The 14,995-nt window shown below is 34.6% G+C and overlaps 1 protein-coding gene across 2 annotated transcripts; it reads left to right on the forward strand.

The window, feature by feature from the left end:
- Positions 1-9,682: 9,682 nt before the first annotated feature.
- LOC109193942 (GTPase-activating protein gyp7-like) lies at positions 9,683-14,332 on the forward strand. Of its 2 annotated transcripts, none has more exons than XM_019344771.1 (5): positions 9,683-10,547; positions 11,400-11,535; positions 11,625-11,674; positions 12,332-12,385; positions 12,716-14,332. In XM_019344771.1, the coding sequence occupies exons 1-5, from the start codon at positions 10,393-10,395 to the stop codon at positions 13,941-13,943; spliced, it is 1,623 nt and encodes a 540-aa protein (XP_019200316.1). In that variant the 5' UTR covers positions 9,683-10,392; the 3' UTR covers positions 13,944-14,332. The 2 variants fall into 2 exon arrangements, with proteins under 2 accessions (XP_019200316.1, XP_019200315.1); XM_019344770.1 differs by having other exon boundaries at positions 9,683-10,253.
- Positions 14,333-14,995: the final 663 nt, after the last annotated feature.

Here is a 14,995-nt window from a genome sequence, read left to right on the forward strand (position 1 = left end):
ACAACATCGTGAATTGTACATGCTCAATTTAACTTACTACACATGCATATTTGTATCATATATAATATGATATCAGTGCCACTCGACCACCCAATGTTTATAGTGGGTATATCACATGTATGTTTTTCCTACCTCTCGTACTAAAAAAAAAAAAAAAACAAAACAAAACAAACAGAAGATGTTCTAAATACTCTAATGCCACACAATATCACAAATTGTATGGAATACTTTTAGCATCGGGGCTAACAATTGTTGATATAACCTGCTACACATGCATATTTGTATCATATGTATGTAACACACTACCGATACCAGTAACAAGAAACTCCAAACTCTACTCGACCACCCAAAACGTTTATCATAAGTATATCAGATGTGCGTCTTTCCCTACTTTCTCATACTAGAAAAATGTTCTCAATTCACTCTAATGCCACAACATACCAAATTGTAGACACTTTTAATATCCGGACTAACAGTACTCAATATAACCTACTAATTAAACATTTATATTTGTATCAAATATAACACAATGTGTGGACGCCCGTGACAGCACATTTCTATTACCAATAAAAAGTTTTCTTGAAGGGTGGGTGTTGGCTTCAAGAAATGGTTCTTTAAAGAGTTAATCTTCCTTTTCTTTTCTTTCCTGTTCTGTTCTTTATTTGTTTTTTCTAGTTCTTCTAGTTAAATTCTCAACTCAATGGCTCCCTACATCTTGGCTTAACAGAGCATTTAAGATATGTAAATCACGGTAATTCAATGATTTGGCAAACAAGACCAAATGTCGGTGCGCACAAAGAATCTATCCACTTTGAATATAATTTTTACACTACTGCTGCTGAAATTCAAACATTGATCTCTCATTCCAAATACTACTTAATGAACCAGTGAGACGATCTGTTTTTTGTAGTTTTCTTTTGTTGTTGGCGCTGAGAAAGAATGATGACGGAGAAAGCAAAGAGGGACAGGAAATTGCAAAAGGAAAAAGAACAGTGGCGCACATCCCAGATTGGACATTGAAAAGGATAATACGATGTGTTGGTCAATGTTATGGGGCGCACTGGTCCATATAAACAACTACAAAGGCGTTACTTGTGCCTTGTGGTGAGGATATGGAATAGATTGCCTAATGCCTATAATGCAAATCCAATTTCATAACACATCCACATGTAACACACTAATATACTACGTAGTAATATGTATACATATTATAATAGTTTTCGTTTTTAAAGTTAAGTAGTATAAGTCTATAGATCGTAACTATTATAATTCATAGATTTTATTTGCCTAGCAGTCACTTAATATCAATACATGACCGTACCATTGATTTTGGAATGTAGGACTCCATTTCTAATAGCACGTTTGGTTCACGGAATGAATTTGGAGGGAATAGGAATGCTATTCCACAAGGAATGGAATATGTAAGGAATAAAATAAGAATTGTATTCTATTGTTTGGTTCGTTGAATGAATAAACTTTAGTAATTGTATTCCAGTGTTTGGTTGGTTAAAGGAATAGAAATGGAATAAGTTTTAAAGACATAAATACCTTTATACAAAATAATAATAATAATAATAATAATAATAATAATAATAATGAATATGATTATGATATACAGAATATTATATATATAAATATAAATATAGATAAATAAATATATATATATATATTTATATTTATATTTACATTTATATTTATATAAATGTTTATGCATGTGTGTCTGAGAGAGAGAGAATAACAATAATAATAATAATAATAATAATAATAATAATTATTATTATTATTATTATTATTACTCCATATTATAATAAAAATACATATTTATATTTATATTTGTTTACCCACTTATCCCACATCGGTTGGAGAAGTGCGGAATGAAGCCTTGAGGCTCCTATAAAAGGAGCTTCAAGGCTCCATAATTTCAATTTCAATTTCAATTTCAATGTCCATCCGCTAGGCCATCGGATGGGCAGGCTACTTAATTTAGCAGTCAAGGCTCCATAATTAAGGGGTCTTATACAGTTAATATATATATATATATATATATATATATATATATATATATATATATATATTGTTAGATAAAAAATTATAATTAATTAAATATAAATATTTATATAATACATTATATTTATTAAATATAAATATTAAATAATGTGCAAATGGTATTTTTAGTATTTGTGATATATAAGCTATTCCCAAAGACATAGGAATAGGCGAATAGCTAATACCAAGGCCCCCCTAAGAATAGCTATTCCCTTTGCAAAGGTAATAGCTCATTCCTAAGTTTGCAAAGGTAATAGCTCATTCCTAAGAATGTTAATCCCATGACAAAATGACCCAACCAAACAATGAGATAAGTCTATTTCAAGGAATGTTATTTCATTCTTGACCTATTCCATGAACCAAATATGCCATAAGAGTCTAAGAATCTAACTTCATAACTTGGGTGGAGAATTTTCTAGATGTGGGGTGGGATTATTTCATGGGTGAATCATCTTGCAAAAACAAAAATAATGTCAGAATTTTTTTTTTTTTTTAAATACAGACAAGGTTGGCGCGTACCTTGCGCCCGCGTCAGAGTGGCCGCTAGCTATTGATACACTTTTTACCTTTTAAAAAAAAATGTCAGAATTTTTTTTATTTTTTATTTTTATTTTTCACACACATTTTTATCTCTTTCCTAATCAAACTTATAAAAATTCCTCAAAAACCTCACCGGAGTTAAACTACTATGGATTCTCTAATGTCTAACGTGTAACAACATTTTTTGGCAACCCAGTCGAGTTGATCAAGTAATTAACTTAGGCCCTGTTTGGTAAAGTATTAGCATATCAGCCAATTTTGGCTTATTTGACCAATATTAATTGTTTGATTTGGTTAAAAAAATCAATTTCAAAATGCTAAAATTCAAAAAGCTGTTCAAAACAATTTTTTCAATTAGCTTTTCAGAAGAAAAAAAAAAGTTATACCAAACAGCTATCAGTTAATAGCTAATTTAGCAAACACCTTCCACAACTAATGTTATTAACTAGTTATACTCTCTAATTAATCCAATCAACTAACAATCATTTACCAAACAGGGTCTTAGTAATCACAATGTTTCAATTTCGACTTCCTATGAGTTGTTAGTCTGAAAAATTTTTGATGTGACATGTGAATTATGTTATAAATTATAAATTGTACTTGGCATTAATATCTTGCAACTAACATAATACAATATTGTAAATTTGTAACATAAAATTAGTAACTGTATCAAAATCACATAACGCGACCGTGGTCTATGTGTTTTTCCCAAAACTTTAACATAGTACTACATAGTTTTAGGGTTTGTTTGATTGACGTCAAAGTTGGTGCTACAAGTTTGACCGGGTTGATGAAATTGAAAGAGTATGAATCAAGTCCATTGACTCCGTCCTAAGGGTTTGGTTGGTGGCAGCGATTATGATTAGATTTACAAGAAAGAAGATGAGTGTGCACCGTATGATATCATGGGCGCACAAACACTATAATATCCTTTCTCCCTCTCATCAATATGTCCTTCACAATACTTTTTTTTTTTTTTTTTTTTTGGACAATACCTTTTCAACATCATGTTTTCCCATGTGAGTGTAATTAAATTTTTTTTTTCAATTCATTTTGGATGTTTGGTAATGAAAGAAATTTTATAGTCATTATCTATCTAAGAGCATGAGAGAGGTAATTTTATTTTTGTATAATATAATTTATAAAGAGAGATAAATTATACTATTAATATAATACTATGTAAGGCGGACTTAATCGAAAAAGTATTGACAAGAATTAAACACGTGACATTCATCTTAGTAATGAGAGAAACTCATATATTTGAGGGTGTGAGTGAGTTACCATACAAGACAGGTAGACCACAATATAAAGATTTTGTGTGACGAATTTGATCGATAAAGAGTTAACAATAATCAAACTCATAACCTTTAGATATGACTATATGAGAGTTATGCATTTGCTTAATTTTTTTGACTATTGGGTTGACCAATTAGGTTTTTTCTTGAATATTTGTATAAAACTGGTAATTTATGACAAAGACATTTCTACTAATATTAATGAACATTTAGGTTGCTTAGCTCATCATTAATTCCATGCTAAGGTCTTCCCTCCAATAAGCATCTCCTAAGCGTTGATTATTAGGATGGACTAAACGGCAATTTGATGCGTAATGAAATCCTATGTTTGGTGTTTATATATTCCTAGGTAAAATACAACTAAGTAAAAACTATGTGTGTGATTGGTAAATAATTGTTAGGGTGTGTTTGGAAACCCGGAAAATGACTTCTGGAAGTCATTTTCCGGGTTTTTGGTGTTTGGTTACATTGGAAAATGACTGGTCAAAGGAAAATGGGGTGGAAGTCAATGGAAAAGGAAGGCAATTTTATGGAAAATGACTTCCCCTTTTTTTTGGGGGAAGTCATTTTCCAACTTTTACACCAACATCATCAACATCATACCACCACCACCACCACTACCAACATACCACCATCGCCGCCATCACCACCATACCACCGCCACCACCACCACCATACCACCGTTGCCACACCACCACCATCACACCACCTTCGCCGCCGCCGCCACCACTACCACCATACCACCGCAACCACCGTCGCCACCACTATCGTCGCCGCCACTACCACCATACCACCGCAACCACCGTCGCCGCCATCACCACCATACCACCGCCACCACCACCACCATACCACCGCAACCACCGCCGCCGCCACCACTACCGTCATACCACCGCCGCCGCCACCACCACCATACCACCGCAACCACCGTCGCCGCCACCACTACCGTCATACCACCGCCGCCGCCACCATCACCATACCACCACCACCGCCACCACCACCACACCACCGCCGCCACCGCCACCACCACCATACCACCGCCACCACCGCCGCCACCACCGCCACCACCACCATACCACCGCAACCACCACCACCACTACCACCACCATACCACCGCAACCACCGTCGCCGCCACCACTACCACCATACCACCGCCGCCGCCACCACCATACCACCGTCGCCGCCACCACCACCACCACCACACCATCGTCATACTACCACCACCATCACACCAACACCACTACCGCCGCCGCCGCAACCATCGTCGTCGCCGCCACGACCATACCACCGCAACCACCGCCACCGCCACCACCACCATACCACCGCCACCACACCACCACCGTCATACCACCACCAATTATTATTATTATTATTATTATTATTATTATTATTATTATTATTATTATTATTATTATTATATAACGAATAACACCACTACCACTACACCACCACCACCACCATAATATTTTTGATATATTATTAGTTTTTTTTTTTGTTGAAAAACTTAGCTATTTTTTATTATATTTAAAATTAATATTATATTATATTATTATATATTATTATACATGTTGTAATATTCTAAATAAAATAATTAAAATGTTTAATTATACAATTCTACTCATTTTCCAGAAAATGAACCAAACACACAAAAACAATTTTCCAGAATGCAACCAAACACCGGAAATGAAAATGTTTTCCGGAAAATGACTCATTTTCCAGAAAACATTTTCCAGAAGTCATTTTCCTGGTTTCCAAACGGACCCTTAGTTGATTGAGTTAGTGAGTTTGACTAATTGATAATATTAGCTAATTGTAGAAAGATGTTTGATAAATTAGTTGTTAGCTAATAGTTAATTACATACAAAATGACTTTCTCAAACAACTCATAAAAAAAATGTTTTGAGTAACTTTTTTTAATTTTAGTGTTTTAGAGACTGTTACAAAAAAGCTAATTAATCAAACACTCATATTGGTTGTTTAATCAAATCAAACAACTAACAGTGATTTAAAATTGGATGATAGGCTAATTATATTATCAAAGAGGGCCTATGCGAAATGTGCTCACTTCACATGGTGGGGATAATACATTGTGTATATTTTGCTGAAGACGGGCCCTGAGCTCCTAGGTCGAGAAGCTGAGATGGAGAAATGATAACAAACTAGTCACTCGTATAGACTTGACCTCGAGAATTAACATTTTACACGATCAACTTGAGTCACTAGTGTTATACTATCATATCAAATCTGTCAAATAAGAACCCGACATGTGCTCTATGCTCCATTACTATAAATACAGGCATGTCATTAGTGTTGTACTATGATACATAAGAACCCGTCATATGTTCTATGCTCCAATCTTACATATAATAAAACTATATGGTTGGGAAGTAATTAATTTTACAATTAATTACCAACATTATTATTATTACTAACTATAAATTAAATTAGCCACAACATCTTTTACTATTAAAAAAAAAAAGCACAACATTTAAAAAATAAAATAGCTATTTTTTTTTCTCGCCCATAACAAATGATTACATTTATTGAATTAATGGAGTTATTAAATATTATGATATTAGGATTAAGGATTCCGATTCCCGATTAATAGAAAATATGAAACGATGCAATATTAATTAAATCTCTGGCTTTACAATGAAAGTCTATTTAATATGCTTTTATTATTTATGGTGGTTCTTAGGATTACAATATTAATTAAATTTTTTATGAAAGCCTATTCAATATCTGAAACAGTGCAATTAATGCAAGCCTCTACATATAATTTTTCTCCATCTCAAATGCTTCAAAGAAATGACAGGAGCGAGAAGGGATGAAGAAAGCAAATGTTGCGGACCGTGGGTCAATTATTGGACTTCAGAATTAAAAAAAAAAAAATCATTTAAGCCATAAATAAAAATATAAATATATATCGTATGGGTCTTTAATGTTTTTCTAGATGTCTAAACTTAGGACTTTTAAAAGAAAAAATATATATTTGAATTATCTCCACAAAAAGTGGTCTTGGACTTATAAAATTACATTTGAGTTTATGGAATGCCATGTGCATAAAGAATATATTATATAACCATATAAAAAAATGTATTCAATTAGAGTTTAAATTTACTCATACAAAATTTGAAATTTGCTTTCTAAATGTATTATCTTAGTTATTATTCGTATTATGAAAATTATAATATAGATGAAATACAATTAAGAATAAATTAATGTAATTATGTAAATTCTCTCTATAAGTTTATTTGAATATGTACATAATTAAAGAATAGAGATTATATTAACCATACAAAATTTTAATTATAATTTTATATTCTATAAAAACAATAAATACTTGACCAATGGAAGCTCAAAAATATTATTATAGTAAACAATTTAAAATATTTTTATTTTTTCTATTTTTTATTTATATTTATAATAACATAATTGTTTCCCGTGCATCGTGCGGGTGAATTACTAAGTACTATAAATAGAGGCATCCTCCACCAGTTGGGAATTCAATTTCTTAGACTTATCAAGCATGTAAAGCTGATGGAACTCCTTTGTATATTATACTTGGATTATACTAAGAACCCTTTATTATCAATAGAGTTAATACCCAAAATAGTCCCTCGACTATGTCGTAATTACCAATTTGATCCTCGACTATCATTCTTACCCAATTAAGCCCTCAACTATACAATTTTTACCCAATTTAGTCCTTTGTCAATTTGACTGTTTGTTGACTGTCAAAAGTGGAAATAAAGTTGTAATTTTACAAGTTTTCTCCTTCCTCCTCATTTAGCAGCGCCAAACCATGTAGCAATAAGCTCCGGTTGAGTTCTAAACCTGTCAGTATCGAAGTAGTGGTTATGCATCGGATAGCCCATGTATTTGATTTCCAACGATTTTTTGACGATCGAAATCTGATCGGAGTGTATTGCTGCATGGTTTGGCGCTGCTAAATGGAGAGGAAGGAGAAATCTTGTAAAATTATAATTTTATCCCGACTTTTGACAGTCAACAAACAGTCAAATTAATACAGAGGACTAAATTGGGTAAGAATTGTATAGTTGAGGACTAAATTGGGTAAGAATTGTATAGTTGAGGACTTAATTGGGTAAAAGTTACATAGTTGAGGACTTAATTGGGTAAGAATGGTAGTTGAGGACCAAATTGGTAATTATGGCATAATTGAGGGACCATTTTGGGTATTAACTCTTATCAATATAACACTTTTTACTTTACTACTTTACATCTTTCTATTGTATTCTCATCCGTATACACGTAATATATAGGTTCTATACTTATTATTGCTATCATCACACTTACACAATTAGAAAAAAAAAGAAAAGAAAAGAAAAGAAAGTTGTCAAACCACAAATATCTAAAAAGAAGTGTTTAAAGGAAAATATTACATGTACTCCTATTTCTTACTCTCAACTTTTATTCCCTCTCACAAATTCTTGATGTAGACATATTTCCTGAGACCTATATGATGAAAATAACCTATTTTTGTTTACTATATTATGGAGTACAAGTAATGAAGCAGAATTTGGGAGTACATATAGTAGAACTCGTGTTTAAAATATATAATTGGTCTCCTCCTCTTTAGGAAAAAAATATGTGTAATTGGTATTTGCGCATAATTGACAAACAACTTATGACAAGTATTAAAATTTGTACTCCATGACTATCTCATATTCATTGACTACTTATCCATTGAAAGAAAAGTAATTTTGCAAAATCAATTAAATAATGCATAGTCAATTACATTATTAAGCATGAAAATTAAATATTGGGAACCAATAAATGCATAACTACTCAATTACATAACAAAATAAATGAAGAAAATCACGCTATCTCATTGTAATCAGAAGTAACCATTGAATCAATACTATACATAGTCTCATATGTCAGAGACTCGGACGAATCATAGCATAATCATAATTAAAGTGTTGATGTTTGGCAAACCTAGTTAAAAAGGTAGCTGAAAAGTTATAAGCTAGTAGTTAAAAATTAAAGAGATGTTATGCTTAAAAGTGTTTGATAAAATTAGCTTTTTGATAAGCTAATAAATGTAAAAGGACAAAAAATACATATTCATAAAATTTAAATTAGTTTGTTTACATATTAAAATTTAACATTTTGTTTTAAAAAAATTAACATTTTGAAATAAAACTATTCGCATAATCATGATCTAGCATTTCATAATGAAATATCAATATTGTTGCGAATCTCCTCCATCTAATAATAATAATATTTTCCGTGAAAGTTGCGGGATAAATGAGAAGAGAAGAGGATTTTAATTGGAAAGGGTAAATGATATCATTTCTTTAAAATAATGACAAAGATTGAAAAAAATATTTAAGAAGCTAATAGCTTATTTTGAAATATTTTGAAATGCTATCTAAAGTAGCATTTCTAAATAAACTATTATTTTAAATTACGAGCTTATTTTGAAAATATTACCAAACAGAGATTATAACTTATTAGTAGCTTAAAATAAGGTATAAGCTCTCCTAAATTAACTCTATATATCTAATACAGGCCAAACTTACTTAAAACAAAATTCGAGAACTCATAAATCATGATATCGTTATAATTAAAACTAAAGGTCAAATAATAAAATTCGCTTGTAATTATCCATAGAAAACAGGATTTGTAAGAAAATTAGCACTTTTATCATTTTATGGTCGGTAAATTGGTAATAGTTTAATAATAATTATTTAAATTAATGGTTAAACCCAATCCAAATCATTTTGTAAAGAAGAGGAAAATGAAAATGTGCATTTAAATATCGTATAGTTGTGTGGAGACTCCATCATCCAAGAGTCCAAGTCTCTGGATCACAACACTTTATAGAGAGAGAGAGAGAGAGAGAAAGAGAAAGAGAGTGAGATCAAACGCAGTCTCTCTACTGCGCACCTAATTTACAGTGATTAGAGAGAAGAGACAAAGAAAGAGACTCATGGGAGTGTAAAAAACAAAAGCGAAAACCCAAAAAAAAAAATTGTGAAAAGAAAAGAAAAAGCGATTCCTCAGAACAATAAAGGAAAAGCAGTTGAAGTGAATGCTGCTTTTGTTCAGCTGGGTGGTGGAGGTGGTTGTTATGGTGGAAAATCTACTCGCTTTGGTTCGGTGAATCTGAGCTCGCCGGGGGTAAAATCGCCTTTTTATTCTCTCCGACTCCATGCCCGTCTCCGGCGGTTCTTTGGTCGAGGCTGTCGGCGGCGCTATCAGTAAGCTCGGAGGAGGTATCATCGGTTTCGGCGGCGCGTCTGGCGGCTTCTGGAAGAAGACGGGAGTTCCCGATGCTACTGTAGCTGTCGCCGTCACGGTCTTGGCTGGTCTCGCCCTGGCCACCGCCGTCTTCTACGCTTCTAGGTAAAATACCAGAAAGGGGGGATTTTTTATTTTTATTTTTTAAAATTTTTCGATGGAAGTTTGAGCATTGAAACCCTAGAAATCTGTAGATTAGATAGATATTTTTGAGTAGAGTGAGAAACAGGGATAATAGGAGTAGATGAAATCTCTAAAACGGAGTCAGACTTCGACTTCGAATTCCTCCTCGCCGTCTTCATCTTCGTCGTCATCGTCATCGACGTCGTGGGTCCATTTGAGATCGGTTCTCTTCGTAGTAGCCTCTTCCTCACCGGCTTCCTGTTCTTCTTCTGATCGGTGAGTCTCTCAGCTCTCTCTACCCTCACTTTTAGTTCTCCATTTTCTGCACTAGTTTTGTTGGGGGGCTTTTGATTCATCTCAGGTTTTAGTAAAGTTCAGTGGTTTCACTTCAGATCTTAATCACAGATTCACAGACCCCATTATATTCTGCAATTTCCTTTTTTGTTTTGCCAGCTGCAAAAAGTTGGATTTTTCTTCAATCACATTTACTGAGCAATTCCTAATTTCCTATATTTCAGAGTCATTTCCTTGATAGTCTCTGCTGCTATTGATTCTCATCTCAATTTGTGATGCGAGTTTATTCTTTGTGTTAACCTTTTTATGTTTGATTTAATAGTCAATGTTGGGGCTGTATATGCTTGTATAGTTCTTGAAAGGATGTGCACCCACCTCTCATACACTATGATTATATGTCTGATGGTTGAATCTTTTCAACTGCGTTTTGAGTTCCTGTACTGTGATGGAACCCTTCACTGCTTCATTCAAGAATATCACTGATATGTGATTTGATCCAATTAAGATTCAATTGCGGGCCAAGTGCTCTTTTAGTATTTAATTTAAACTTTGGGTTCTGCAATGGTATTCCTAGTTCTGCTAGAAATTCAATAGACGGATAAAGTGATGTAAGGGTTGATAAATTCAGCAATTTTGGTGTTTTTGGGTTCTTCTCTGGTGGAAACTTCTTCATTGTTTTCAGTTTCTGTTCAAATATCTAAATGTGTTGATTGAATTGTGCGGATATTACTTGTTGCATCAAGCAGTTTTTGCAAGTTATTATTGGCTAGTATGATTGTGTTTATTCTCAGTTGTCAAATATATTTAATCACTGTTATCTTTCATTTCCTCCAGGGGTCATCTCAAATCACCATGGTCAAGGCGAAAAAGAAAACGCATCCTTTCACCCCAGCAGTGGAGAAGCTTTTTCACGCAAGATGGAAGGCTTAGAGCTGGTGGAGTTAAGTTTCTGAAGAAAGTCCGAAGTGGAGTAAGCCTTAGCAACCCTAAGACTTTTAGATCTTATGGTGATCAATGAAACTGGTTTTTGATGATGTTTTCCCGACTTTTGCTATGCAGGGTGTTGATCCCAGTATCAGGGCTGAAGTCTGGCCTTTCCTGCTTGGAGTGTGAGTTTCTTTTGAATTCTTGATAAACATATTTTCTTTCCTCTGATTTGAGAAAGTCCTGTGCCCGTCTTTTATTTACCTTTTGTTTCTATCCACCATTCTGCTGCATTCCTTTGTGTGTCCATCTAATTTTATGTATATACCCATGAACCTGAGTATTCATGATTTTTTTTTTTTCCTTTTGATTTCTATTTTCGATGTTTTTATTTATATCCTTTTTTATCTTCGAGGTAATTGCACCAGGGGAAGAGAGGAGTATATTCATCTTAAGTCCTCTTCCTGATTTGTTATATTGTGGACAAAACCATTTAAATATGTGTTTAAGAACTGTTTCATATATGAGGCATGAAGTTATTGAAGTCATGAACCACCAAAATCTTTGTCTGCCCCTAGTGGGCAACAGAGGATGGTCTTTTAGTGCTGAAGCACGTGTGAATGCCTCATTACTTAACCTTCTAATTCTGTCATTGACAATTGGAATGAACTTAAATGGTTTATTTCTTAATTTCTCCTCTTCAAATTTAATGATCTACCTACCGTTAGTAATTGTGCTGCAGTTGTTGCTTAATTGTCTCTTCTTGATTATTGCTACATAAAATTTAACGGTATTGATGCGATTGACAACCTCTAATGTCCTCGAGTTTGTTTCTTTGGCAGCTATGACTTGAACAGTTCCAAAGAAGAAAGAGATACCGTGAGGAATCAGAAAAGGTACTATTCCAGACTCCATACTGCTTGCTCCCTTGCCCAAAAAGAATAGTGAAACAAAAAATGGAAAGTATTGTTTTTTTTTTATTATTATTTATTTTTAAATTTAATTTACATACGTCTGCCAAGCACCTTGTGCACAGATGGCACCCAGGTTGGACTCCCATATGGGAGGTTGTGAATTCGAGCCTCAGTGGAGGCATTATTGGCTCTTTGGGTTTCAGTAGGTTGAGAAAGTAGTTATGAACAGATACTACATTGTAATAGAGTCAGTAGCCATTCAAAAAAAAAAATTTTAAATTTACATACGTCTTGGTTTGTCATTGAATACAGAAAGGAATATGAGAAGCTGCGTAGGCATTGCCGCCGGCTATTGAAATGCACGGATGAGACTTATAAATTGAGGGGGACTAGTGGAACCGGTGATGGAAACAGTGAAATTCTCACTGAAGGGATGGAGTCTCCAGACTCTGAAGATGCTGTTAGTGCCCGGGAATCCCTTTCTAGTGGGGAAAGAAGCCCGTATAACGATTATTCAGACAATCCTGCTGATGTATTGTTTGATAGAGTTGCTATTTCGAGACGAATCACAGAGCCGAACTATGTCTCTGACTACGAATCATCGGACTCCGACTCCTCTTCTGATCCTGAAGCAAGTCTAACTTTGCCATCCATGGAAAGCATGGAGGAAAATACTACTGAGATGCCCTCTAGGGAGGACACTTCCCCTTCAACGGAGGTCCAGTCACAACTCCGTAATTCAGAAGATTTTGCCACATGGCAACGTATCATTCGCCTTGATGCAATTCGTTCTAATGGAGAGTGGATGACATATTCATCCACTCAGGGTGCCACGGTAACAGATGATAGGGCACGCCGTTGTGCAGAAGCTGTTGGTCTGAAGGACTACGATCACCTGGATCCTAGCAGAATCTTCCATGCCGCTCGCTTAGTAGCCATTCTCGAAGCCTATGCACTTTATGACCCCGAAATCGGGTACTGCCAGGGTATGAGTGATTTACTTTCTCCAATAATCAGTGTTATAACGGAGGACTTTGAAGCTTTCTGGTGCTTTGTTGGTTTCATGAAGAAGGCTCGACACAACTTCAGGCTCGACGAGGTGGGAATCCGGAGGCAACTCAACATTGTTTCTAAAATCATTAAATCCAAGGATTCACATCTTTACAGACACTTGGAGAAGCTCCAGGCAGAGGACTGTTTTTTTGTGTATAGGATGGTGATAGTACTCTTCAGGCGAGAATTGACATTCGACCAAACGCTTTGCTTGTGGGAGGTGATGTGGGCAGACCAGGCCGCGATTAGGGCCGGGATTGGTAAATCTGCTTGGAGCAGGATCAGATTGAGGGCCCCACCAACCGAGGATCTGTTGCTTTATGCAATTGCAGCATCTGTTCTGCAAAGGAGGAAGCAAATCATAGAGAAATATAGTAGCATGGATGAAATTTTGAGGGAGTGCAATAACATGGCAGGTCATCTTGATGTATGGAAGCTTCTGGATGATGCCCATGACCTGGTGGTCACCCTCCATGACAAGATATAGCCACCCAATTCTCCGGTGGCCGCCTGCCACCGCCTCTCCTCTCCGGTGGGCTTCCGATACTCTCTTCTTCTAGGCTGCCACCCCCTCTCCGGTGGGGTTCCAATACTTTCTTCTTCTTCTTCCCTAACTAATTTTCATTGCTTAACTAGTTTGTTGCTGTTTCTTGGAATTTTCTTGATTTTCTGCTGAAGCATTGCTGTAATGGAGTCTGTTTATGTTAATGGTCTCCTGAAGCCTGTGTACCTTTAGATTCATCGGACATTCCTTCAAGAACATCTTATCTTAGGGAATTACAAAAAGCACATCCTACATCATATTTTACCAGTGCAACCATAAACAAATGGTTTTTATATTTTCTTCTTTGTGTTAATCTGTTGTTTGTTGTGATACCATTATGTGTCTGTCTTCAGTCTTCTGGTAAAAATTATTATTTAAATATATTATATTATTGAGATAATAAATTAAATCATCATTTTTATATTTTTGAATGCATTGCAAAATACCCTTTTAACCTATTTAAATCAATAAAAAATGTTTGTGTCGATTGTTATTGTTATTGATCAATCAATCATGTGTTTTACATGTTATATTGTACATGATAGAATGAGACTAGATCCATTTTTTTAGGTGTTGACACTTGACTACTATATACTACTCCGTATATTGAGTAAACGTTCATATGCAATAGACTATTATTTGTATGTAATAATCTACAAATTACAACTGCACTAGATAAATCATATTTCTAAATTACACTAGATAAACTACGTTTGTGTCATAACTCAAATCTTATTCTTAACCTGTTCATGTGCAATAACTCACAAATTACAACTCAAATCTTATTCTTAACCTGTTCATGTGCAATAACTCACAAATTACAACCGTGATAGGATAGACAAATAATTATCTATTAAAATTAGTGTTGTATAGGTAGCCACCTAGGCACCCCTATGTTGAGGTAATATTAGCCCTAGGTGGCTTTTAATCCGCGACTAATTGGCTTACTAGGCGCCAAGTCAACGTTCAACTTAACCGAGTAATTTTTTTGCCTA

This window comes from Ipomoea nil, unplaced genomic scaffold, assembly GCF_001879475.1.
Source record: "Ipomoea nil cultivar Tokyo-kokei standard unplaced genomic scaffold, Asagao_1.1 scaffold1932, whole genome shotgun sequence".
In the NCBI taxonomy this organism is placed as follows: Eukaryota; Viridiplantae; Streptophyta; class Magnoliopsida; order Solanales; family Convolvulaceae; genus Ipomoea; species Ipomoea nil.

Excerpts from the sequence above, each read along its gene's own strand:
- LOC109193942 (XM_019344770.1), top strand. The coding sequence starts at position 10,060 with ATGCCCGTCTCCGGCGGTTCTTTGGTCGAGGCTGTCGGCGGCGCTATC. Across the intron at positions 11,536-11,624 it reads TGAAGAAAGTCCGAAGTGGA|GGTGTTGATCCCAGTATCAG; the intron begins GTAAGCCTTAGC and ends TTTGCTATGCAG. Across the intron at positions 11,675-12,331 it reads TGGCCTTTCCTGCTTGGAGT|CTATGACTTGAACAGTTCCA; the intron begins GTGAGTTTCTTT and ends TTTCTTTGGCAG.